Source organism: Hirsutella rhossiliensis (assembly GCF_020360975.1).
Source record: "Hirsutella rhossiliensis strain HR02 chromosome Unknown scaffold00004, whole genome shotgun sequence".
Lineage (NCBI taxonomy): Eukaryota > Fungi > Ascomycota > Sordariomycetes > Hypocreales > Ophiocordycipitaceae > Hirsutella > Hirsutella rhossiliensis.
In genome coordinates this window covers 6,392,802-6,416,605 of record NW_025408670.1, presented here as the reverse complement: position 1 = coordinate 6,416,605, position 23,804 = coordinate 6,392,802, and the positions used below count along the sequence as shown (strand labels likewise).

The following is a 23,804-nucleotide window of genomic DNA, read 5'->3' as shown; positions in this document are numbered from 1 at the left end:
TTCGAATCCGAGGGGAGTTGGGCTGATGTGCGGAGTCAAGGACCCTTGTCATCGTAACTTTGACGGAGTACTCCGCATCTCACCTTGGCCCAAGAAGAAGAAAGTATAATACATCAGTTCGGCCACGTTGTTATCGTGCGCGAGCCGTCTCTTCTCCTCCCGCCCCTCTTGATGTAGCGAGCAGCGGCAAATCCTGCGCCGTCACCACCCCGAGTAACCCACCCACCCACGGCGGCTTGCCAAATGGTGCGTCTCGCTGACGACTGAATATCGGCAGACCAACCATTGTTCGCGTCAGAGTACTGTGGCGTGACCGTCCAGCCGCGCTCTCTCCAGCACCATGAGCACCAAGCTGGGGGAGCCTCTCCCGCCAGGAGACGACCATGTAAGAATCACTAATCACTACCAACATCTAGACGGACCCAGCCCGTAATCTCGCTCGCTGACTCTTTCCGCAAAGGCTGTCAGCGTATCGCTTCCGAAATGGAGCGACACAGTGGGCTGGGCTAGCCGAGACCCAGGCGTGCTTTCACGGCTTCAGGCTGGGTATCCCCGGTTCTATGTGCCCCATATCGTCCGGGATCTGGCAGACAACTTACTCAAATGGGCTGCGGCGACTCCTCTCCGTGGTTCTGGCAAACAGGGGCACGTCGCTGGTGGTCAGGCCGCAATGCTGTTTCCGAGCCAAAGAATGGCCGAGGCTTGCCAACGATACTTGGAGAAACGTGACGAGAACAACGTCCGCGAGCATGGGCCGATTGCGGTCATTCATGTCAGCTTCGACGGCCGGGCAACGGGAATTGACAGTTCAATGACATGCCCTCCAAGCCCTGGCCAGGACGTCTTCGTGGCCATGTATCCCGACCAATTGGGGCCCGAGGCAAAGGCGTTCTGGCAGCATACCGGCTTCGGTATCTCGAGTCGATTCGCTGCCTTTTGGTTAAAGAACGCGCCATTTCTTCGACAGCAGGGCGATGAAGCCGGTGACGGCGGTAAGACCGAGACACTGCCCATAGAGGATGCACAAAGTGCAGCCATCTCTCTTCGCCAGCGCATCGCAGGCCTTTATTCCACGGCGCCCAATAATGTGGGTGTAAGTGATGTGTACCTCTATCCCACGGGCATGTCCGCCATGGCCCACACGGCATTGGCTTTGCAAAGTCTCGGTAGCCATGCGTCCGAAAGATATCGAGTAGCCGTGTTTGGGTAGGTTCCAGCCACATGCCCAGGTTGACTCCCAGAGAAAGGGGCATGCATCACGATGCCCTCACCTACCCCGACTGATCACTTCAATTCATAGGTTCCTGTACGTCGATACCTTCAAGGTCCTCAGCAAAGTCCATGGCTTCGACTGCGTGCTGTATGGCCACGCCTCATCCTCTGACATGGATACGCTCGAGAAAGACCTACAGTCTGGCGTGCATTTTGATGCACTCTATACAGAGTTTCCCGGAAATCCCCTGCTCGGCTCGTTGGACCTCGACCGCCTGTACGCTTTAGCCAAGAAGTATGGCTTCCTCGTGGTAGTCGACGATACCATCGGGACCTCGGTCAACTTGAACCTGGCGCCGCTGTGCGACGTCCTCTGCACGAGCTTGACCAAGATGTTCAGCGGAGCCTGCAATGTCATGGGCGGCAGTGCGGTGCTGAGCCCGCAGTCGAGGCATCACGAGAAGCTGCGCACGACGTTTTCCAATGCCTACCTGGACACGTACTTTCCCCTCGATGTGGTTGTCATGGACAAGAATAGTGCAGATTTCTCGAGCCGCGTCCTTTCGGCGAGCCGGAACGCAGAGCGTATCGCAGAGCGGTTGCGCGGGCATCGAGCTGTCGAGAATGTCTTCTACCCCAAGGGCAGCCCGACACAGCACCTTTACGACCGGTATAAGCGAGCCAGAGGCGAGTACGGATACCTGCTGTCGATCCGGTTCGTGAAGCCGGCGGCGGCAATAGCCTTTCATGATGCCCTGGATGTGGCCAAGGGTCCGAGCCTGGGGACGAACTTTACGCTCTGTTGCGCGTATACCTTACTCGCTCACTATTCGGAGCTCGAATGGGCTGCCAAATACGGCGTGGTCGAGCACCTCGTCCGCATCAGCGTGGGCATCGAGGAGTCGGGCACCTTGGAGGGACTCGTAGTAAAGGCCCTTTCTGCGGCCGAGGAGCTTTGTTAATGCGCTTGATCAGAGTAAAAGATGGGAATTCATGGAGGGGAAGAATGACCATATAGGGCAACCGTGAACGACAAGCAGACTTTGGTATGGTCTGAGTTGACATGACATCCCCAGAATCTTGATCAACGAACGTTTGCTGCAATGCTAAGCGACGTTTACCTTGAAGCAAGCTTCAGTGCTGGTCCCCCATTTGTATCGTATCGAGACACGTTCCAAGGCATGACATCGCTGACATCCCATCTCCACAAGTGCTGATGTAAAATCCCTCCTTTTCCCGCCCGCATCTCAAGAGCATGAAGACCGTGAGACCGGACACAAGTGACGACAGGCCGGACATGAAACGTCGTCTTTCCAGGTTCACACACACTCAGCCGCATTATGGATCACGACGCGGGGCATAGCAGTGATTGCCGGTAAATGGGGAGCTGGTAATCCATCTCATCGAGCTTATTTACCTAATGTCATCTCCATTGGCTTCCATCTACCTATCATCGTTCCTCACTGCATCAGCCCACACATACCTCAGTCTGGTAACGTCACATCAAACTCATCCTGCGCACTCTGCTCTTCCCCCGCCCCGTCATCTTGTCCGGCCCCTTCCGCCAAGAAAAGCGACGAGTATGAGGTCTATAAAACAGATAAAGGGGGGCTGTTCGTCGCCAGAGGCCACGCCTTGCTCGTCGCACGTACGCACGACCCTGACAGAGCCTAGCCAGCAACCCTTTTAAGCGTTGAGAGATGGGCCGCTTCGTCTGGCTTGCCAGCATGGCCGCTGGCCTTGCTGCCGCTACCTGTGCCTCCAAACAGCCAAGCGTTCATGCTCTGGCATGCCCTCGCGTCGGCACCCTCGACTTTGCCCAGTCGGTGCCGGATCGCAAGCCCTTTCCCCGAACACAGGTCGACCTCTGCTACACGAACGAGCATCTCGAGGTGCGGTTCACTGCGTACGACGAGGTCAACTTCTACTTCAACGAGTCCCATGGCACCAATGACGATATATGGGCGTATGAGGTCATGGAGGCATTTATCCACATGGGTACCGGTGACCCACAGACCTACCTCGAGTTTGAAGTGAGCCCCAACAACGTCACGTACCAGGCTTTCGTCTACAACCCGTCCAAGGATCGCTCAGCCAATGCCCCATTTGACCATTTCTTCGTCACGGACCCGGCCAAGGACGGATTCAGTGCCGTTACAGAGCTCAACCGGACGGGAAATATTTGGAAAAGCAACGTCAAGATCCCCCTCGGCCTCTTCAACGTGAATAAAGGCGCGGCCAGGGGGACAAAATGGAGGATGAACTTTTTCAGGACAGTCGTGAGTCCGACGACATACCCTAACCAGGAGCTCGGGGCGTGGAGCTCGCCCCTAAAGGCCAGCTTTCACATTACGGAATGCTTTGGCAAAGTATTGTTTCTCTAGGAGGAGATAGCCGTGAGGACACAAGACTTTCACCGAACTTGGCTTCTTGTTGAGTTGTGGCTATTTGAAGCCATTGAGCGATCATCCACCGGGGGCCCGGCTGCGCGCACATGTCGCTCGAGCTTTGCCATCAATAATTCAATTCACTTATCCTCGGCTCTCAGTGACGATAGTTTCTTGCACTGCACGTCTTGCTCTAGATGACCATGGTGTGGAGAAAATAAGGCATGCCCGAAGACGAGAGTATCATCTGTACTGGACTCGACTACCAAAGGTTAGAACCATCTTTCTCCCTCGCTCGTTCAGGAAGTCGTTCTGTCAGATCGGACCCAGTGGCATAGCTATTGTTAGCACGCAAAGAAAGGCACTCATGTGGAAGCTTCTTGTATCTTTTCGTGGTGGTTTGGGTACAGGACAGCAAAGAGACGCTGGGAGAGAAGGCCTCATTTCGCTCGCCACACGTAGCTCCGCGGTGGCCTCGCATCCGAGGCTTTTCTTGGCCCTCTTAGCCTTGGAATGGGTCCAGGTGACGTCGGCAGATTTGGTGGCTTTTCTTGGCCTAACGAATTACCATGCCCCACCCCCCTTTCGGTAACACCCACCTTTCGGTAGCGCAATTGAAAAATTCTCCACCAAAAGTCTACCATTTGAACTACATGAAATATGATCAGAACTTAACATTATAAACACAAAAATTATATCATTCCGTAGAGAAATGGACGCTCTTATATGTACCGGCGCTTTTTTTACCATTCGCCCGGATCTGGTGGTGACTGGAAGGGCTTCGGGTGCCACCTTGACTTCGATCACTGAAGCTGTCTCCACCTCTGAGACCGCCTCCTCCTCTGTGTCAGAATTCAGCACAACGGCTATCTCTTGGCTTTTAATTTGGGGAATGGCTTCCTCAGCCACCAAAGCTTCACTGAGAGTCATGAACCGTCTGTTCCGGTTCGGAATTGCTCTCCTCTTCTTGCCTCTCTGCAGCCGGGCCACTTCTTCCTCTAGCTTCGCGATTCTGTTGCTGTGCTCGGCAAGCGTCTGTTCTTGGGCTTCAAAGCCTCTAGCTATCACGGCGTATCGTCTCCGGGTGCCAGGAGTCTTGTTCTTTCCGAAATCGCGAATCTGGCGGCTGTTTCTTGGCGTATCATCAGAACCCAAAAATGGCGCGGACTTTGGAGACGTCTCTACAATGTCCGCGTGAATTTCTGGATGCCGCAATGCCTTGGATCGTGAGATCGGCCAATTCCCAGTGACCCTCCAGCCGGACAATATATTCTTTGCCGTCATTCCAACCTCGCGCGCTTTAGCATATGCCCGTATAAAATTGACCTTATGAACAGGCGCAGAATCGGTCAAACAGGTCAATTTCTGAAGTTCTTTCCGGTAAGCTGCCTTGGAGGCATTGAATACACCGTTATCTAACGGCTGGAGGCCATGAGAGCAGTGGGCAGGAAGGTAACAGCAATAAACGTTGTTCAAAAGCATGTGGCCATCCATGCATCCTGGTCCCGGTTAACGGTAATTCCTACAGAGGTGGATAAAGAAACGCACCGTTGCATGACTTCCATGTCCATCTAATATGATCAGTCTAGCATCTGAGGCATCGGCTGGTCGCGTCTGGGGCAAATAGACCCTCTCAAGCCACTCAATAGCGATATGGTTGTCCGTCCATCCGTTGGGCGACGTTATGTAATGCCAGTCGGCTATTTTGCCGAATTCCGTCAAGAACCACTGTTTCTGAAGTTCTTTGCCCTTAAAGATAATGCCAAGGTAAGGACACGGCCGTCCGCGGTGATAGCTTCAATAAATGAGGTCCAGTTGCGGGACTGTGGCCCTTTCAGAAGGGCCTTCCGTTTTGGGTCTGCACTCCCAACCACAAGACTATCCAAACCTGGCAAAAAGAGTCTGGTTAGTAAAAGTAATGAAAGACAAGCCAAATACTCACCAAAGCCAGACATAATACCGCCTTCGTCAACATTCACGGTATTTTCTGGTTTAATCCATCCATACTCCTTTTCCTGATATCGAAGAACCAGTGAACCGCACGAGGCGTAAAAGCATTAAATCGGTTAGCTTCCTGACGTCTCCACGCTTGTTCTTGATGTCCGGATGGCGATTGATGAATTTAGAGACCCAGTTGCGCCCCACTGTCCGCTCGTTGTTCAGTTGCTTCATAAGAGCCTCCACACATGCGCGGATCTGACTGTGGGAGGGAGCATAGCCGAGAGACTCTTGGCGGAGGATCCAAGAAACCAAGCGAGCTTCCTGAGACTTACTCAAGAGTTGACGAGGCTGGATCTGATCAGCCAGGGCTACCTGGCCTTTGAGTCTGTCGGAAATAGACTGCTGAGGTATGTCATACTTTTGGGCGGCGCGGTACTGCGACAAGCCGTTTTTTGTGACATCAATTATCGCATTAGCCATAATATCCTCCGTATAAATACTCCGAGGCCGCTTTAAGGTCATTTTGGTCATGTGGTGGAGGAATAACGAGAAGAATCATCGTCAGGAGGCGGAAGGAGATTAGGGGGTTGGATGGTAATTTCGCGTGCAAGGTACGCACAGGCCACAGACCCCTGTACAAACATTCAACCATCGAAAAGTAGAATTCAATCAATCCTCTATCTACTCCAAGTGACGGCTTGTGAATATCTTCAAAGCTGGCTGGAATCGGTGTAAGTGAAATTGATGGGTTTTGGTGGGGATATTTCCTAATGCGCTACCGAAAGGTGGGTGTTACCGAAAGGGGGGTGGGGCATGGTAGTCCACGATGCTCCCCCGCAAATGTGGTGGCTTGACTCTGATTCTGCCCTACCGCTTCGCCTATCCGAATACCAATTAATAGATATATATGTGTATATCTGTATATATGTCCGTGTTTCGCGTCGAGTGCAATCCCAACCATGGAAGTTAGAATTCAAGGAACCGAAGCGCTTGTTGGCCAGCCACTCGACGGTAAGGGGTCAACTGTTGGCAAATAAGAAGACAATTCTCGCGTGTCCCTATTCCCATTTCATCCTAGTTGGATTCTCTCGTGGGGCATGTGGCGCTTCAAGGGCCGGCCAAACCGTAAAGGGGCGAACTTGGAGAGATGGCGTGGCGTCATGGCCATTATGTGGCAAACGCTGCTCGAGTTAAACCCTATCCGATCTGGAGTACCGGCTGGCCTGCAGCAGGGAGCTTTGAAAATTATGTCGAACGAGTTTCCAGGATAATTTCACAAATGTATCCATCGGGTTTTCTTTCCCACGTGCCGACAATGCGAGCCGTGTCCCTCCTGACATGTCTCGGATCCTGCCTCGTGTACTTCCCCAGTATCCTTCCCGTAAGACACTGCGGCTGCTCTCCCCTGGATCAAGGTTTTGGAAAGAGAGGGAAATAAAAAGTCTCAAAATGTGTTTGCTTCAGCAGCTGAGCCGTGGCATCAGAATTCGCCTGTCTCGGTCCGTGTGTTCTCAGCGACAAGGGCATACACAGAAGCCCTTCATTGACAGATAATGGCGTGTCCGCCATGCCAAATTCAGCGTCAAAGGCAGTCTGTCACCACAATGGACACCCGGGAATCCAACCGGCGATAATTAGCAGGCCGCCGGAGGGAGAGGTGGAGCCGGCCCACATCGGCCGGGCCTGTCCGGGGCTACGAGTCGGCGCCGCCGTGGGTGATGTGATTTGACGCTCCCACTCCCCTCGCACATCTCCATGATGCATGTTGCATGTAGGTAGTCATCATGGCGCAGTAGCCCTCCTACACTTCGGTTCACAAACCGTGGGGGCCCTCGGCGCGGAGATGCCGGTGTCACCCATTCGGAGTTGCACCCTGCGCACAGGCTGACGTCTGCTGCGAATAAATATGAATCAGGGACACGGCCTTTTTTGCTTCTTCTCTGGCCAAGCTTCTCTGCTCTAGCCGTATATGTGTATATTTTATCCTTCGGTCAATGTTGTGACCTGAGCAGCCCTCTTATCCCCAGTCGTAGTCGAAGCGTACGCCTACGCAGCCATGAAGCTTCAAAACGCTTCCATCGTCGCAGCGGCACTGCTGCTGCCCACCGCAGCAGCCGTCAATACGACGGTGGACCTTTCGTACAGCAAGTACAAGGGCATCTCGCTGGAAAACGGCATCAGCCAATGGCTCGGCATACGGTTCGCAGCGCCGCCCGTGGGCAGCTTGAGGTTCATGCCGCCCCAGGATCCCCCCCATACGAGTGGGTTGCAAAGGGCAGACAAGGTAAGCTAAACGACAAAACTTGCGTGGCTTCGAGGAAGATTGGCCCCGACGCCCCATTCCTTTGTTCGCTCACTGACAAGCTTCGTAGCATGGCAAGTATTGTTTGGCAACTATGGCGAACCCAAAGAGCAAAAAGACATCCGAGGACTGCCTCTTCTTGGATGTGCAGGCTCCTACAAAGGCCACACCCAACTCAAAGCTGCCCGTATTCCTCTACGTCCAGGGAGGAGGCTTCAGCACCAACTCCAACCCCAACATCAATGCCTCGGGGCTCATCAAGGCGAGCGACTTCAGCATGGTCGTCGTCAGCTTCAACTACCGCGTCGGACCCTACGGCTTTCTCACCGACGGCAAGCATATCTCGGCCAACAACGGCCTCCGAGACCAGCTCAAAGTCATGGAGTGGGTGCAGAAGCACATTTCCAAGTTCGGGGGCGACCCCAAGCACGTCGTGCTCGGCGGGTCCAGCGCCGGCGCCGAGAGCGTCGTCTTGCACATGACGTCCAACAACGGGACGGGGCAGAAGCTGTTCCACGGCGCCATTGCCGAGTCGCCCTCGTTTGCCACGATGCTCACAGTGTCCGCGTCTGCCTACCAGTACCGTCACCTAGCGACACGCCTCGGTTGCGTCGGCCGCGATAGTCTCGGCTGCCTCCGGAACAAGACGGCCGCGGAAATGCAGGCGCAAAACATCAATATCCCGCTCCCCGGCGCCGCCTCGGCCCCCAACTACATGTACGTGCCCGTCATCGACGGCGACCTGGTACCCGACTACACCTACCGGCTCCTAGAGCAGGGCAAGTTTGCCAGGATGCCGGCCATTTTCGGAGACGACAGCAACGGAGGCACACAGTTCACCCCCGAGAACACGTCGACGCTGGCCGAGAGCAACCAGTACATCTTGGACCAGTACCCCTTCATGAACCTGGATCAGCTCAGCGAAATCAACGAGCTGTATCCAAACCCGAATAACACCTGTCCCAGCAAGGGCTGCTACTGGAGGCAGGTCAGCAACGTCTACGGCGAGGCGCGCTACATGTGCCCGTCCCGTGCCTTCACCTCGGCGCTGGCCGGCGCCGGCGTCAACAACTCGTTCGCCTATCGGTGGAACGTGGAGGATCCTGAGCAGGTGAAACAGGGCCTCGGCGTGCCGCACACGGTCGAACTCAACGCCCTTTGGGGGCCCGAGTATTCGCCCAAGCCGCCAAAGAGCTATAAGAAGGGTGGCAGGAACGAAGAGGCATCGCCCGTCATACAGCGATACTGGACCAACTTTATCCGGACCTATGATCCGAACAAGGGCGGCTCAGGAAGCCCCGACCGCAACCAGACTGCGAAATGGGAGCCGTGGTCCAAGGGGACGCAGGCACGACTCGTCTTCCAGACCGGGGGCAAGGCTGAGATGGAGCCGTTTGGCGATGCGCTGAACAAGAGGTGTGATTTTTGGGCCAAGAATGGCATCTCGATGCGATTATGAGCCGGCATACGACAGTGAATGTTGCCCAGCGGTCTTTCCATTCGTTACTACATATAGGGCATGGACATGGAGTTTGGTGGTTATCACGGACACGATAACTCGGGAGTCTTCAATGTTTCAGCTCTTCTGAGTGTTTCCAATGCCTCGCGGGCGGGAGCATGAACAAATAGCACATATTTAATGGAACAAGTAAATTCAAAATCCGACCAGACTTGCACAAACATCGACAGAGTAACAGAGCTACCTTGAGAGAGATGGATGGACACATTACCTCTACTGAGAAACTGTTTCCTGATTGAATGTTGAATTTCCGGTCTTCAACTGCCTCTTTGGCATTTCTTCAGAGCATTCATGACAGTTACTCAAACATTCCCCTTGTTCATTCAAGGACACTGAAATTCACCTTGCCATCTGCTTCTGGCCAACACAATACAGCGTGACAGTAGACTGTCGATACCAGTTGTGCAACCTCACGCCGTAGCAGGCAAAGCCCGGTGAACATGCTCGGGCTGATCAGCGGATGGCTTATTGAGCATTCAAGCAGTCACGCTTGGGCTCTTCATCTCGGTCTCTCTTATATAAGACGGCGGGGAGAAAAGGCACAGGTAAACAAGCAAATGCAGCTCGGGCTGACATTCCCCATCACGGTGCTGGTGAGTGGTAGCAGGCGAACTCTCGACAGTGCTTCGGGTCAACGGGGTTGCATCAACGACCAACCTCAAGAGGGAGCCGCGGCAGCTCGGCATCTCTGCAGTGACACGCGACACCCGCCGTGCTGCGGGGTAATCACGGATGGGCAATGGCTTCGTTCTCGTGTGCATGCAAGGCCTGTGTCTCTCCTCACTCCTCGGCATGTCGTTTGATGACCTCAACTGGCCGTTTCCGCAACCACGAACCCGCACGCGACAGACGGCGCAGATAATCAAAGCCAATACGCAAATCCGGTGCCATGACGGGCCACGACACCTACTCGCTCTGGATCGGCGGCCGCGAGACGCCGGGCAACGGTGAAGTGTGCGCCGGCCCATTGAACCCCTTGCCGCCCCAGCACGGCTTTGGCTGTACGAGCAGCACGCCCTTGCTGAGACTTGATGGCCCTTCTTTATAAACAGCATTTCCGTTCAAGACCCAGCAACCGGCCGTGTCTTCGCCGAGTACGTCCAAGTGGCCCCGCAAGAGCAGTTCGAAAACCGAACCAGCCCGCCTTGCTAAACTCTCCCTTCCGGGCCGCTTTCTTTGAACTCGCAGGTGTCATTCTGCTTCCCCGTCCGATGTCGAGGCCGCCGTCCAGTTCGCACACGAGGCCTTCCGGTCCGGAGCCTGGTCCAAGGCACCTCGCCACTTCCGCGCCGACGTCTTGGACAAGGCAGCCGAGCTCTTGTCGCTCGAGCTGCCGCAGCTCATTGAGCTCGAGGTCCGCCAGACGGGCAGGGCGATCCGAGAGATGAAGGCTCAGGTTCCTTCTCTGCTCCGCTGGTTCCGATACTACGCCGCCCTTCTTCGCACCGAGCAAAGGCCCGTCCTGCCCACTGCGGGGAAGCTTCACAACTGGCTTGAGCGCGTGCCTCTCGGCGTCGTCGTCCAGATCACGCCCTTCAACCACCCGCTCCTCATCGCCGTCAAGAAGCTGGCCCCTGCCCTGGCAGCCGGCAACAGCATCTTGCTGAAGCCGAGCGAGCTTACCCCCATCACCAGCCTGCTGCTGGGCCCGCTGCTCAAGAGCGCCGGCCTGCCGGACGGCGTCTTCAGCGTGCTTCCCGGCCTCGGCTCCGTCACCGGTACGGCCCTCGTCAGTCATCCCCTTGTGCGCAAAGTCGACGTGACGGGAGGGACGGCTGCGGGACGGGCCATCGGATGCATCGTTGGAGGAAACCTGGCCCGCTACACGGCTGAGTTGGGTGGCAAGGCGCCCTTGGTGGTGTTTGACAAGGCGTGCATCGATGCAGCCGTCAACGGCATCGCGTTTGGCTCCTTTGTCGCGTCAGGTCAGACCTGCGTGGCTGCAACGCGAATCATTGTGCACAGCGCCGTGCTTCCTGAGCTCGAGGAGAAGCTGAGGGCCAAGAGCGAATCTATTGCTCGACGCATTGGCTCGCCTTCACATCCAGAGTCGTCCATGGGGCCCCTGATATCGTCCCGGCAGCTTCAGAACGTCGAGACGCTGGTGGGCGAGACCCTCTCCGGCGGCGCGGCAAGACTGGTCTGCGGCGGACGGCGAATGGACGGCCTTTCGTCCCTCGACAGGACCGACTTGTCCCAGGGCTACTTTTACCCGCCGACCGTGATAGCATCGGCCTCCGGGCGCAGCATCACCGCCACCAGACTCTGGCGAGAAGAGGCATTCGGCCCTGTCATTGTCCTGGTAGGTTTCGACTCCGACGCCGAGGCAGTAGAGCTGGCCAACAACAGCGACTTTGGCCTCGGCGCCGCAATTTGGACCCAGGACCTCAGCCAGGCATTTAGGGTGTCGGAGCAGATTGACACCGGCATTGTCTGGGTCAACACGCACCACCGCAACGATCCAAGCAGCCCGTGGGGCGGTGCGACGAGCGCCAGCGGCGTCGGCAGCGAGAACGGGCTGGATGCCTATCACGCTTACACGACGACCAAGAGCATCATCATCAACTACGCGTCGACGGAGGAGTCGCTGGTCGCGGATGACTGGTTCAAGGAGGGCGCTGCCGGTGTTCGTTATGGCTGAGGCGGCTCATTGCGGCTTCAGCCGGAGTGCCAGGCCTCTGCATCGCGAACCTCATCATGGCATGGCAAGAGACCCGCCCCCTACATATAGTCTCGAAGCACCAGGAGGACGAGCATCTGCGCTGCACAGAGCTTGGAGTGGACGTGATGATTTACAAGATTACCGGCCCGTAGTATCTATGGAGTATGGACATGTGCCTTCCGCCTTACCCCTGGGCCAAGACGTCCATCCCACTACCAAGAGTTGTATATCCAGCTTGCCTCGCTATATAACACGTGGTTTTAAATTAACATGCATGCTCGTTCTACGAGATTCGTATGAGTTGTATCTGATGCACCCGAGCCCCGTCACGAATGTCTCAAACTCAATGCCGTAGAGCTCGCTGACGGTTCCACGACACTGGCAGTGGTCATGCCACGGTCATGTGCCAACTCTATTGCACTTTGGCATCAATCAACCCCGCAGTAGAAGAGAGTGGTGGTATTGAGGGGAGAGTCGTTGCGGAAGAGGGCCCTGGGTAGGTAAAGGACGGGATGAGGCGGGAGATGGGGAGCGGAGAAGCGGAGAGAGGGCTGTCGGTGCTTGTTTTCGGCCCCTCGCTCCCCAGAAAGCGCGGCATGCGCCGATCCGGGGCTTTGGCAGGACGCCAATCGGCTGGCTCCAATAGCAGCAGGGGCACGGTGAAGCCCCGGGACTTTCACATGAGTCTCGGGGCATGGACACGTAGGTAGTGCCAACTCCTCCAGAGCTCCATGCGCGCCTCAGAGGGCAGGACATGTCCGCTCCGGAAACGAAAGGGGAAGCGAGGAGTTGCAGTGCATCCATTCCGCCGCAATGCCTTCCTGTTAGGTCATGGGCCGGCGATGGACTACATGCGGTGGCTTACAGGCGGTGGCCCATCTGCGTCACTGCACATGCCTCGATGGCTGCATGTGGCCGAACCATGCGGCCGTGACCTCGGAACAAACGTCAGATCGCAAATAGAAAGGCCCGACGCCAATCGTTGAGGTGCACACCGTGGTCCCCGATGAGACGTAACCATACCCTCGCGTCCAACCAAGAGCGAGGGAAGGATGGCTTGAATCAACGCGTCAGTGGCCCGTCGGCCGGCACCACGTCAGGCACAGCAGCCCTTTGTTCCGTCCACACGGCTTCCGCGGATCATGTGCTTAATACGGCATGTTGAGGCGATTCCGGAGTCGATTCAGACAACCCGTCTACGGGGCTTATCCCATATCGACACCCGCCAGGCCGACTGCATCTGGGGAGGACTTTTGAGACCCAAATGCTACGTCGTTTCGTACCCATACTACATCTGTTCCATGGAGCGAGGCTAATGCAATCCGCGGTGGCTTCGCCGAACAAATGGTGCAGACCGATTTGGCCTGTGCCGGCATGAACCGGTCTGCTCGTCGCAACGCCAGCTCTCTCAGTTCACGATTGGCCTTTGCGGAAGTAATTCTTGGGTGGAGGCGCCTTCGGATTGAAGCCACCAAGGTCATAAATGTATGTCATACGTGGCTTCGAGCTTCCCATACGAGAAGTATGTCCGTCAACAAGACCAGGGGGTTGAGTCCGACTCAGTCCGTTGTACTCGGCGCTCAACGTGGCTTCCAAGTCTTCCAATGGATTGCTCAAGCCGTTCGTCTCTCTAGTCACACTGCAATAGGGGCGTTGATCATGCTACTGACATTACTGTATCCATGACCATGTTCAACGTCACGCGGCCCCGGCTGTTGATCAGAGGGCCCATTCCATGATGCTTCCCAGTACAAAAGCCTCAGCTGCCGCTCTTCATCTTTCTCGAGCTCCCTCCAAGCCCCATATATCGGTCGCATATACTTACAGTCCTTGTCGAACCTTCAGCTCACGCCTATTCCCCCACCACCCAACATGAAGCTCTCTGTCGTCGCTCTTGTCTTTGCCGCCGCCGTGCAGGCTCAAAGCCTCAAAGACATACCCGCCTGCGCCGTCCCTTGCCTTGAGGCCTCCGTTAAGAAGAAGACTTCCTGCCAGACAACGGACCTGCGTTGTGTCTGCAAGCCCGAAAACTTCTCCAAGATTCGCGACGACGCGACCAGCTGCGTCATTACGAGGTGTGGTGCCGAGACAGGTAAGATGACATCGCGCCTCGTGTCGGCTGAGATGGACTTGCAGTCGAAAGCAACGCATCATACTAACAAACGGCCCTTTAGGCAAAGTAATCGAGGCTACCCAGAAGCTCTGCAAGTCTGTTGGAGGCAAGTAGGGGAGATGAGCTCAGGCTGGACCATGTAATTACGTTGCCACGCATTAGGTAGGCGGCCAACACGATCTATGTAGCGATTCAGGGATCACAATGCATTTCTGGGAGCAATATCCTCTTCGCAGTATAGCTCCCGTATGAGAATGGACGAAGTAATCCGCTGAGATGGGTCTCAACCAGTTACGCAACAACGGACCCAAAACATGCCGAGTAAATCCCCTTGAATATACGAACACGCTTGGGGAGAGAGCACAGGCAACGACTCGTTACAAAGCACTACACGTAGGCAACCGCTTACATCCGACACCGGATCCCACGGCCGGTTTCTCAGTCGTCCCACATCACCTTCATAGAAGTGGGAAACGGCCAAAAGTCCCCCCAATCCTCCGTCAAGAACGTCCCATACCCTCCCGGCCCCGGCACCTTCTTCAGCGTCCCCTGGGGCCCGGGGACTCTCCTCAGGCCCTTCTTCCGGAACAGGGCTCTGAACAGCTCGACCAGGGCCACCTGGCTGACGTCCTTGCCGAGGCTCGCGAGCGGCTCGGCGCCGTAGTGGACGTACGAGTCGATGGGCCGTCGCGGATTGACCATGTCGGCGTTGGGGAAGTGTATTTTGTCGCGGGCGGCAGTGTCAAACGAGACGTAGACGCGGTCGCCCGGCCGGATCACGACTTGGCGGCCGTCCTCCTCGGCGAACGAGTCGGCTTCCGAGGCCTTGCGGCAGAAGCCGGGCGGCCCGGACAGGCGGATGCCCTCGAGGGCGTATCCGAGCAGCAAGGCGTCGGCATCGTCGCTCGTCCCCTGGGCGGCCAGGCGATAGATATCGTCAACGTACGGCTGTCCTTGAGGCGACAGGTAGAAGTCGACGGCTTGAGCAAACTATGTGATGGAAGGGTCAGTAACTGAAACATTGTTCTTCTGCAACTCGAAGCGTATTCGAGACAATATGAGAGGTCAGCACCCACCAATTGAGCTTCGCTTGGCACCAAGGCGCCCGCTGTTGGGAGAATCTGCCCCCACGCAATGTCGTGCGCCTTGAGTCCTGCCTTGGAGAGCCCCTTGATCAGGTTGACTCCGTAGGCGGCCAGCGTGTTATCCTTGGGCTTGCCCGTGAACAGGCCGGTCGTGCCGAGCATGGTGCTAATCTTGACATTGGTCTCGACGATGCTTCCCAGCTGCGAGGCCAGCTCCTTGGCCGTTTGCCTGAGCGAGAACGACTTGACGGGGTCGAGGTCGTGGAAGACGGTCATGAACAGCGTCGTCAGCGCCGTGTAGAGCTCCTGCTCCGAGAAGACGCCCCTGGGGTTCTCCTTGGACTTGAGGGGAAGGTTGAACATGCGAGCGGCAAAGTGCGTGTGAGCCAGGTTCCCGACGTCGCGCACCACGTCGCACTGCGTCTTGCCGGCCATGTTGCGCGATTTTTCCGCCAGCAGCCGCTCGGCAATCATGGAGTAAAAGGCCTTGATGGACGGCTTCCAGCTGTGAGTGTAGACGAGCGCGTCTAGGCGTTTCCGGTCGTCACCCTTCTCGCTGCCGCGGCCGCCGTGGCCCATGAGCTGGTCCAGACCCTCCTTCCAGTTGACGGGATACCGCTCGGCGGTGCCGAGGATGTGCGTGATGCCCGCCAGCGACGAGACGGCGATGTAGGGCGGCACGAAGCGCGGCCGCTCGAAGCTGAAGCGCTGGACGCGGCCGAGATTGGTCAGGATCTTGCGGTTCTCGGACGGGATCACCATGGGGTAGTGGGCGTAGACCGAGTCGCGCTTGAAGTGGTTGGGGAACGCGCGGATGAAGAGCTTGTAGAAGACGCAGCCGTGGTTGATGTCGAGGTCGTAGTTGGCCTCGTTGAACCCCCACTGGGTCAGGTAGCCCGGGTGGTAGTCGGTCGTGTAGTGGCGGTCGCCGCGGACCAGCGACACGGCATCGGAGAGGACGACGCGCGAGATGGTGTAAGTCGGGGCGATGCCGACGCCCGGCACCATGGGCGTCTTGCCCTCCTCGGCGACGATGCCCGGGTACAGCTCGACGTTGTCCGGGTGCTGGTACAGGTTGCGCAGCGCGTCGGCGACGGCAGGGTCCGAGTTGATGTCCTCAAAGGTGGCGTAGGCCTTGAGGCCGAAGTGCTTGCGGAACTCGTTGAGCCCGGCCAGGTTCCACTTGCGGCCGCGGATGATGCCCAGCAGCTCGACGGGCTTCATGATGCGCGGCACGTTGCGGGCGCCGAATGCTCCGCCGGGCTGCTCGATGGCCGTGGCCATGCAGCCGGCCAGCTCGTCGTCGTTGAAGCGGCCGTCGGGCCCGCGACTGAAGCCGCCAAAGGTGCGGTGGCCCGGGTCAGGGGCAACCGTCGTCTCAAACTTGCGGGCGGCGCCCATCAGCGTCTGCAGGTCCATGGCGCCGTAGTTGTCGCCGAGCAGCTGCTTGTAAAAGTCCTGGATCCAGGCCTCGTCCATCTCCGAGATGCACGAGTGCCAGCGGTAGCACAGGTTGAACTCGGCCGACACGACGTTTCCGACGCCGCTCTCGGCGCCCTTGGCGGTGCCCACGGCCACGCCCATCTCCTGCCGCGGATCCAGCGTCCACGTCGTGTCGACGCGGTTGAGGTTGATGATGTTCCGCACGTAGTCGATGAGCGTGATGTTGATGTACAGGCCCGACGTGATGAGCCGGGCCGTCTGGAACAGATCCTCGTCGTGCTTTTTCCACGCCGCCGCCTCGGCCTCGTCGCTCAGGCCCCGTGCCGGCTTGGGGAACCTATTGTGCTCGTTGATGGCCGCCAGGTTGCCGGCCACGTGGTTGTGGAAGCGGTTGAGCATGATGAGGAGGATGCACACGCCCGGAGGGTTGCCAACCAGGCGCTTGTCGGCAAACGTGTCGGGCTTCATCATGCCATCCTTGAAGGTGCGGATCGAGTCGACGGCTTCCTTGGAGCTTCCGTAGAGGGGGGACAGGTCGAGGTAGGAGGAAGAGTCGTTTTGGTTTCCGTCCTGTCTGTTGGTAGAAAACAGGTCTGCATCACATCAGTCGCCGCCCGAGCTCAGGGGCCACTATGCTCGCCCACTCACCGTGGATGATGATGGTGGCCCAGTACCAGAGGATGCTCGACACGTTGTTGGGGTTCCGCTTGAATCCGTCTCGCGCCATGACGGCCTCGTAGACGGTCTCGGGGTCGGGCAAAGCGCCCAGGTTCGCCTTTCCGGGCTTCACCGTGCGCGAGTAGGGCGTGCCGGCCGCGCCCAGCGTGGGCATGAGGGGGTTCTGCAGAGCCGATCAGCAACACAGACGGAAGAGAGGGTGACGGCTGGTCCTACGTTGTTGGACCCGTCGGGCTGGCGGTAGCGAAACTCATCGCCCATGTACAGCAGCGGCGGGTGATCGAGCGAGTTCCACAGCTGGTCGATGAAGACGTTTGTGAGAACCTCTTGCCTGGTCGAGCGATTCGGCATCGTGGCCACCAGCCGGATCGTCCGTTCCATGACCATGGTCTTGTCGTCGGCTTGGGTCTCGCCCTTGAGCTTTGCCTTGACGATGTCCTTGAGAGTCATGAGGTCTGCCTCGACATGTCAGCCGTCTGGCCAAGCCGGGTGGCCACACGCTTCGATATACCTGCCCATCCGATGCTGCGGAGATCCTGCACCAGAGTCGGTCGCTTCAAGAGCACTCGGTAGGAGCCGTCGCCCATCTCGGTCGGGAGTGGCCGGCGCGATGCCTGGCGATAGTGCGACAGAGACCACGTCTCGCCCTTGGAGGGCTTGCGCGGCGCCTTGGGCGACTTTCCATCTTTCCTGACGCTCGACGAGCGGCGCCGATGCCCATTGACCTGCGCTCCGTCGGTTCCGTTGGTTTGAGCGCCGTTCTGGATGTCATTTTGAGCTCCGTTGTGAGCTCCGTTGTGAGCTCCGTTGTGAGCTCCCTCGGCCTTGGGCTCTTCTCCTGGCGACATGGTTCTTCTGTTCCTTCACGATGTCTGTGACGTGACCCGCGTATTGTATTTCCACGCGCGGGGGCGCGGGACTTCCGTCTTTTATGTATGGCAGCATTACAGGCGCACATGCAATACATGCAATGGCCTGTCTCCTCCCGTGGCCTTGTCCTAGACTCGCACCCATGCATACATAGGGCCTACAATGTGAGGGCCCCAGATGATGGAATGTCGGGCTGGCCGCCCCTGCATCTGATCATTTCCAAGTTGGGCACATTAGCGGGATCCAAGCTTCGGATCTGTGGCCGGGGTCTCCCTCGTACCCTCCCTTGGGTTGTATTCACACGAGCTCGACGCATTCCTCGACAAAGACGTGAGTGTAAGGGCACGGCAGGGAACCAGTACAGTTCAGCGCGAGAACTGGCCCGCGGATAATTACCAGGTAATTTGCCAGCGTTGGATTCTCAGGAGCCCCCCCGGCTGGTGCTACCCCGGACTTGGATGCGAAAGCATGAGGCGAATCGGACAACTGGACGGCAGGGCGGCAAAGTGGTGGTGGCATCGGCTCCCACGACGAGATGTACGGTAAGTGCAGTTCAGCTTTGCTGCCGGACACGCTACGGTATGCACGCCGGGAGACGGTGATTGGGGAAAGCACCTCGCTGTGGCGAATGAGGTAGCTGGCCGACGTAATCTGCATCTGGCGAGATTGGGCAGTTCCGGCGCCGGGGCACGATGCCGGCGGACCGGGGCCCCGCTTCAGCCCGCGTCTCGCTCCCGCGTCTCGCTCGGGCCGGCAATAATACTGTAGTTGCAGTATATATGCACCCATGAGCCCACAGCAGCAGACTGCTCTGGTATTGTACAGTACATACAGAAGACGGCAGAACAAGCAGAGGTAGTGTAGTACTGTAGTGAGCGCCAGCCTACAGCCCCTCGACCACCCATGGACGCCGAAATCATGTGCCTATACAAGGTGGCTCGCTCTCCGCGGTTGGGGATGCCGTGTGTTTGCCGCAGCTCAACATCTTTTCCCTTGTCCCTGGTCCCTTTTGTCCCCTTTGCTTTTTCCTCTCCATATCGTACGTCCTCTTATTACATACAGTTGCTCGGTACCGCCCCGGCCCCCTGCTCTTAATAAGTTGCATCGGCAAAGTGACCCATCAGCTGTTTAACCAACCGAGCTTCACGGCCATGGCCATGTCGTCTCCGTCATTCTCGGTGCCGGGCAGCAATGAGATCAGACGGCCGGCCACGTACCGCAGCCTCTTCACGACCCTTTGACCGCGGCTAGCCAGTGATACGGTAGAGCAGAAACTATGCCGGGCTCGCAGAATTTCATCGCCGTCCCGCCGTCGCATTCGAGTCCCGAGAGACTAGCTGACCAAACAGAGCAAGAGCTGAAATCTCGACGCCATCACATGTCTCTGCTGGGCAAAACACAGGTCTTACCTTTAAATTCACCGCGCTCTCCATTGGTCATGCCAATCCCTGCGAGGCCACTTTGTGCGGCGGACCTCAGAGAAGCAAACATGGAGCAGGGTCTATCACGTAGCACAGATGCAACTCCGCATCTCAACTCTCGTCGAGCCAGCCACGCCCTGCCCACTACTGAGACATGCAGCAAGACACGCGTCTCAGCAGCAAAGCAATGCTTCTCCTTTTCTCTTTTTCTTTTGCTCTTCCCTTCTCGCTCAATCAGCTGGAAACAGCATGGCCATCACCACCGGTCCATCGATCGCTCTTGGCCAGTGTCGATATGTATGGTAGGGTCCATACGGCGCAGGTCAATGCATACACCTCCAGCAGCCTTCGCAAATAAATACCAGTCACACAAACTCGCCTGCCGGGCGATGCGACGTTTCACGTCGAGCGCACAAAGCTGTCTCTTAGCTGGATATTTACCGTGTCGAGGCCGGTGGAGTCGTCTCCGTTGGCCTCAATCGGGCCTCTAATCTCCTTCACTCAATAGCACCCCGGTTCTGCCAATTGCCTCCCTTCCAAAGCCGTAGCCCCCTCACATGGCTCATCCGCCAAGCTCTGGGGCTGAGCAAGCGCGAGCTGCCCGGCCTGTGGTTGGCATGGCCAAGATCCATTAACCGCCGCGTCCCAGCGTCCGGCGTCGTCTTCCATTCCAAGCTCGTTTCGTCATGTCAAGATAGCAACAGCCCAAGACCAGCATGTACGGGTACACCGTCCTCCCTCGCAGTGCTAGCCATCACCGGGCAATTCCCCCTCTGCCGTCCAGCTTTCCGTCACTGCAGGCGTTGGATGTCGCCAAGTTCAAGGTTGGAAGCTCGGGCGTTCGTCGTCTCTACTTTCTCCATGATGCCTCTACTTCGTTCGCAAATCATGCACGTAAAACGGCAATTTATCGCTGTCGTAGACGTGCCCGTGTGGTTGCTCCGTGTCGCGATAGATGTTGCCAATCGAGTGCTGATGAAAGGTATCTTGATGCTTGCAATCTAGGATGTGGTCCAGTCCAGGCGGATGGGTAAGTCGAAATATTCCATACCTGTGACCGGTCAGCGCTTGTGGCATGTCACGCCCAGGAAACCGAGGAAGCAATTACTCTGGCTTAAACTTGGGAGCACACACAATGGCGATGCTCTCTGGCATCATGACCTGGTATCCCGCCTGTGTATGGAGGTCGCGAGAGCTCATGAAGCACGTCTGCGTTGGGTGCGTGTGGATCCATCCCAGAACCAGCAAGTCCTCGCTCGCGCAGTAGTCGAACATGGCACCTTCGTTCTCCGTCTCGCAAGTGTCCGAGGTACACTTTTGATCGGGAATGAGGAGACATCGCACGAACAGGGCGTTGTTGACTGGGGTACCGCAGAGGATCCCGCACATTTCCAACCCGGCTCGGGTGTTTTTGGAAGCAATCTCGAGAAACGCAGACCGAAGCTTGCTGGGGAGGAAGACGGGGCGGATAGGGTCGCCGTTCTCGAGATAGGCTCCAGGTTTGAACGCAAGCCGCTCTTTCTTTGGGAGCGGCGGTCCGTCCAAGGGCCCCTTTGGCGGTCGAGGAGGCTGGTCAGTGGCTGCAGAGGGACGAGTCGAAATCAGCGGGGCTCCATCGTCCCAGTGCACTTTGCGCGGAACGGCGGGCCCCTGATGGCTTGAAGTGGAAGAACGAACCGAGCCATCTTTCACGTCCGGAATATCCGGCGAGAGCAGGCGTTCCTTTGGTGGCCGGCTCGGTCCGGGCACCGGCGACGGGCGCTGCTGACGCTGGGAATCATCGAACTCGAGCGGCCTAGACTTGGCTATCGAGGGATAGCTGTACTGGATCGGAGTCGTCATGTGAGCTGGAGTGTGGTCGCGGAACTTCCCTGGATCGCTGTCTGCATGCTCATCGAGACTCATGGCTCGCCTAGCTGCTTCCATCTGCCTCTGAAGGTCATGTTCGTCGGGAACTCGGGATCTGCCGTCGTGGAAAGCCGTCTCGCCATGTCCCGGTGTCATGGAGGTTTGATAGTCGGGGCTGCGGCTGGTCCTAGACGCCCTTCTGGCTTTGTCTCTGCGGGCGAGCTCCTGCTGGGCCAAGTCGACGGCCAGCTCCTGATGTTCCGAGGCGTCGAGCACTTTTGCAGGGCCACTGAGGCTCGGGTCGCGAGCGGCAAAGTCTGCATAGCTAGAGGGGGCAGCCGGGCGTTGGCGCGCAGCATGGGCGGCTTCCGACGACGTGCGCTCCCACTCGGCATGCTCTTGTTCCAGGATGGGCTTGATGCGCTCCAGGTCGCCGAGGACACCGTCGATGCGTTTCGACAAGGGTCGGAATGCCCTGCGGCTCTCCGGGTCCTTGAACTGGGGATGCGTGGGCAGGCATTTGAGGACCAATATCGAGTGGCGGTACAGCATCATGTATGCTCGTCCATAGTCGCCGTCGGAGCGGGCAAACGAGGCCTGGTGCGACGGTCAGCTCGAGACGACCGGCGGGAGGAGGGCCAAGGGGGGTCGTACCTCTTGCTGAAGGGTTTCGGCGGCCCTGGTCCAGTGCTTGAAGGGGATGTTTGTGTTGAATCTAAAGTTTTCGGCCTGGGCAGCCAGGGCGGCGACCGACTGCGGCCGCGACGAGGAGCGAGGCTCCATCTTCCTCTGCGACGACGACGTCAACTGGGGTTGGGTTGGCAATGTTAGCAGCGCGACAAGCGCTCACGATGGCTCGGGGCATAATAAGGTGGACCAGGCGGAGATGATGCTGAGATGGCCAGTAGTTCGTACTCCCATGGCGGTTTTTGTGGCCCGAGGTGCGCGATGGGCAGGCAGACGGATGTATGAAATGGTTGCGGATGCTGTGACGCGTTGCTGGAACCAGTTCTAGCAGGTGGCGGCGGGCGGGGTGACGTGGTGTAGCTGCCCTGTGCTGCTATGGAGGGGCAGGTCAGGTCAGGTCGTACAGGTACCCCGCCGCCGACTTTCGGCCGCCGACATGCCCTGATGGCAGCCTTGAGCCAACTGGACAGCGCCTGAGGTGTGCTGGCCCGCCAAATCACGAAGCTTTGCAAACAACAGTGCCTCCTCGTCAGGCTGTAATATGACTCACCACTGAGTCGATTCTGCAGGTATTTTCTTACCAACTATGGTCAATGGTCGCTTGAAAACTCCCAGTCACGCTGGCAGATGTGCGGCCTCTCGAAATCTCCCACGCTCGCTTCACCGTGGGCACTCTCCCTCACCCAATGGCTCTACTGGGACAAATGCAAGAGATTCGCAAGCTTTCCAAATCTCCACCCACGAGGCCGTCTCTGCTTTTCCTGGCCGCCTTTTTCCTGGCCATGACGGCATGGGTTTGAATGCCTGGTTTTATAGATTGAACACCTCCATCCCAACCGGTTTCATTGAGTCGGCTGCTTGCCCTGGCCAACTGCCGCCCCCTGTGCGCTCGCCTGTACTTGGATAATTTCTGCTTTTTTTCGTTCGAGCTTCTCCTGCGTTTCTGTGACTTGGGTCTCCAGTCTCGAGCTACAGCAGCTTGTCAGCCCATCAGATCTGACGCCGGGGATTAGGCTCACCAACACTTCGGCGCCAATAAAGTCAAGCCGGCCTTTGACCGTGCTTTCTGCCTCCACCTTATCTTGCTTAAGCAGTACTGGTCCCACGAGCTTGTAGATGGTCTCGTCGTCACCCAGGTTGTCAAACTCCTTGCCGTCTCGTCAGTCAACCAGGGCGCACGTTGGGGCTGGTCACGTTTTACCTTTTGAACGCCGAGGTTTTCTTGCTTCTGCCCTTCTAGCTTCTGCCTTGCCGCCACATGGTTCTGTAGGTCTGGGGGTTATGTTTAGCAACAGATAGAGGTGCTCGGCGAACGAGACGTCGTCACCTTGCTGAAGTTTCTGGTAGTCCTCGGAGAGAGACTGGAGGAGAGCTTGGGCCTCAGCCATGGTTGCGCCAAAGCACTCGAGACACACAGGCTCTTTCCTGTCTGGCTTGCTTCACCGCTGCAACTGGCGCGTCGTCCTTGGCCGTCCTGTCCTGTCTTCTCAGGTAAATGTTGTTCATGTCCGAAGCCGATGAGGCAGACGACGGCCCACTGGCCATCAAATTGATAAGGATAAGAGCCCCTCCCTCCCCGGTACAAGGGTAGGTACGCGTTACTCGGCCGATCCTAGGCGCCTCAAAGTACCCCAGC

The 23,804-nt window shown here is 57.4% G+C and overlaps 10 protein-coding genes across 10 annotated transcripts; 5 read left to right on the top strand and 5 right to left on the bottom strand.

Annotated features, from left to right (window-relative positions):
• Positions 1–340: 340 nt before the first annotated feature.
• HRG_05102 (cys/Met metabolism PLP-dependent enzyme domain-containing protein) lies at positions 341–2,174 on the top strand (the record flags this gene model as incomplete). The annotated part of the gene is made up of 4 exons (XM_044863573.1): positions 341–385; positions 461–992; positions 1,035–1,206; positions 1,301–2,174. The coding sequence occupies 4 exons, from the start codon at positions 341–343 to the stop codon at positions 2,172–2,174; spliced, it is 1,623 nt and encodes a 540-aa protein (XP_044722187.1).
• Positions 2,175–2,939: 765 nt separating this feature from the next.
• HRG_05101 (uncharacterized protein) lies at positions 2,940–3,596 on the top strand (the record flags this gene model as incomplete). Its single annotated transcript, XM_044863572.1, has 1 exon — positions 2,940–3,596. One exon carries the CDS (start codon positions 2,940–2,942, stop codon positions 3,594–3,596), a length of 657 nt encoding a protein of 218 aa, XP_044722186.1.
• A 1,475-nt stretch (positions 3,597–5,071) lies between these two features.
• HRG_05100 (DDE superfamily endonuclease domain-containing protein) lies at positions 5,072–5,554 on the bottom strand (the record flags this gene model as incomplete). Its single annotated transcript, XM_044863571.1, has 4 exons — positions 5,072–5,098; positions 5,148–5,348; positions 5,471–5,487; positions 5,542–5,554. 4 exons carry the CDS (start codon positions 5,552–5,554, stop codon positions 5,072–5,074), a joined length of 258 nt encoding a protein of 85 aa, XP_044722185.1.
• A 37-nt stretch (positions 5,555–5,591) lies between these two features.
• HRG_05099 (tc5 transposase DNA-binding domain-containing protein) lies at positions 5,592–6,062 on the bottom strand (the record flags this gene model as incomplete). The annotated part of the gene is made up of 1 exon (XM_044863570.1): positions 5,592–6,062. The coding sequence occupies one exon, from the start codon at positions 6,060–6,062 to the stop codon at positions 5,592–5,594; it is 471 nt and encodes a 156-aa protein (XP_044722184.1).
• Positions 6,063–7,596: 1,534 nt separating this feature from the next.
• Positions 7,597–9,301, top strand: HRG_05098 (carboxylesterase family domain-containing protein; the record flags this gene model as incomplete). The annotated part of the gene is made up of 2 exons (XM_044863569.1): positions 7,597–7,824; positions 7,913–9,301. The coding sequence occupies 2 exons, from the start codon at positions 7,597–7,599 to the stop codon at positions 9,299–9,301; spliced, it is 1,617 nt and encodes a 538-aa protein (XP_044722183.1).
• A 949-nt stretch (positions 9,302–10,250) lies between these two features.
• HRG_05097 (aldehyde dehydrogenase family domain-containing protein) lies at positions 10,251–12,002 on the top strand (the record flags this gene model as incomplete). Its single annotated transcript, XM_044863568.1, has 4 exons — positions 10,251–10,315; positions 10,414–10,455; positions 10,550–11,492; positions 11,562–12,002. 4 exons carry the CDS (start codon positions 10,251–10,253, stop codon positions 12,000–12,002), a joined length of 1,491 nt encoding a protein of 496 aa, XP_044722182.1.
• Positions 12,003–13,895: 1,893 nt separating this feature from the next.
• Positions 13,896–14,250, top strand: HRG_05096 (CFEM domain-containing protein; the record flags this gene model as incomplete). Its single annotated transcript, XM_044863567.1, has 2 exons — positions 13,896–14,115; positions 14,198–14,250. The coding sequence occupies 2 exons, from the start codon at positions 13,896–13,898 to the stop codon at positions 14,248–14,250; spliced, it is 273 nt and encodes a 90-aa protein (XP_044722181.1).
• Positions 14,251–14,574: 324 nt separating this feature from the next.
• Positions 14,575–18,190, bottom strand: HRG_05095 (peroxidase domain-containing protein; the record flags this gene model as incomplete). Its single annotated transcript, XM_044863566.1, has 5 exons — positions 14,575–15,126; positions 15,213–17,257; positions 17,313–17,505; positions 17,559–17,797; positions 17,854–18,190. The coding sequence occupies 5 exons, from the start codon at positions 18,188–18,190 to the stop codon at positions 14,575–14,577; spliced, it is 3,366 nt and encodes a 1,121-aa protein (XP_044722180.1).
• Positions 18,191–20,503: 2,313 nt separating this feature from the next.
• On the bottom strand, positions 20,504–22,402 carry HRG_05094 (JAB1/Mov34/MPN/PAD-1 ubiquitin protease domain-containing protein; the record flags this gene model as incomplete). Its single annotated transcript, XM_044863565.1, has 6 exons — positions 20,504–20,684; positions 20,742–21,213; positions 21,268–21,283; positions 21,326–22,078; positions 22,136–22,288; positions 22,397–22,402. The coding sequence occupies 6 exons, from the start codon at positions 22,400–22,402 to the stop codon at positions 20,504–20,506; spliced, it is 1,581 nt and encodes a 526-aa protein (XP_044722179.1).
• Positions 22,403–23,010: 608 nt separating this feature from the next.
• HRG_05093 (prefoldin subunit domain-containing protein) lies at positions 23,011–23,556 on the bottom strand (the record flags this gene model as incomplete). The annotated part of the gene is made up of 4 exons (XM_044863564.1): positions 23,011–23,137; positions 23,192–23,316; positions 23,370–23,440; positions 23,496–23,556. The coding sequence occupies 4 exons, from the start codon at positions 23,554–23,556 to the stop codon at positions 23,011–23,013; spliced, it is 384 nt and encodes a 127-aa protein (XP_044722178.1).
• Positions 23,557–23,804: the final 248 nt, after the last annotated feature.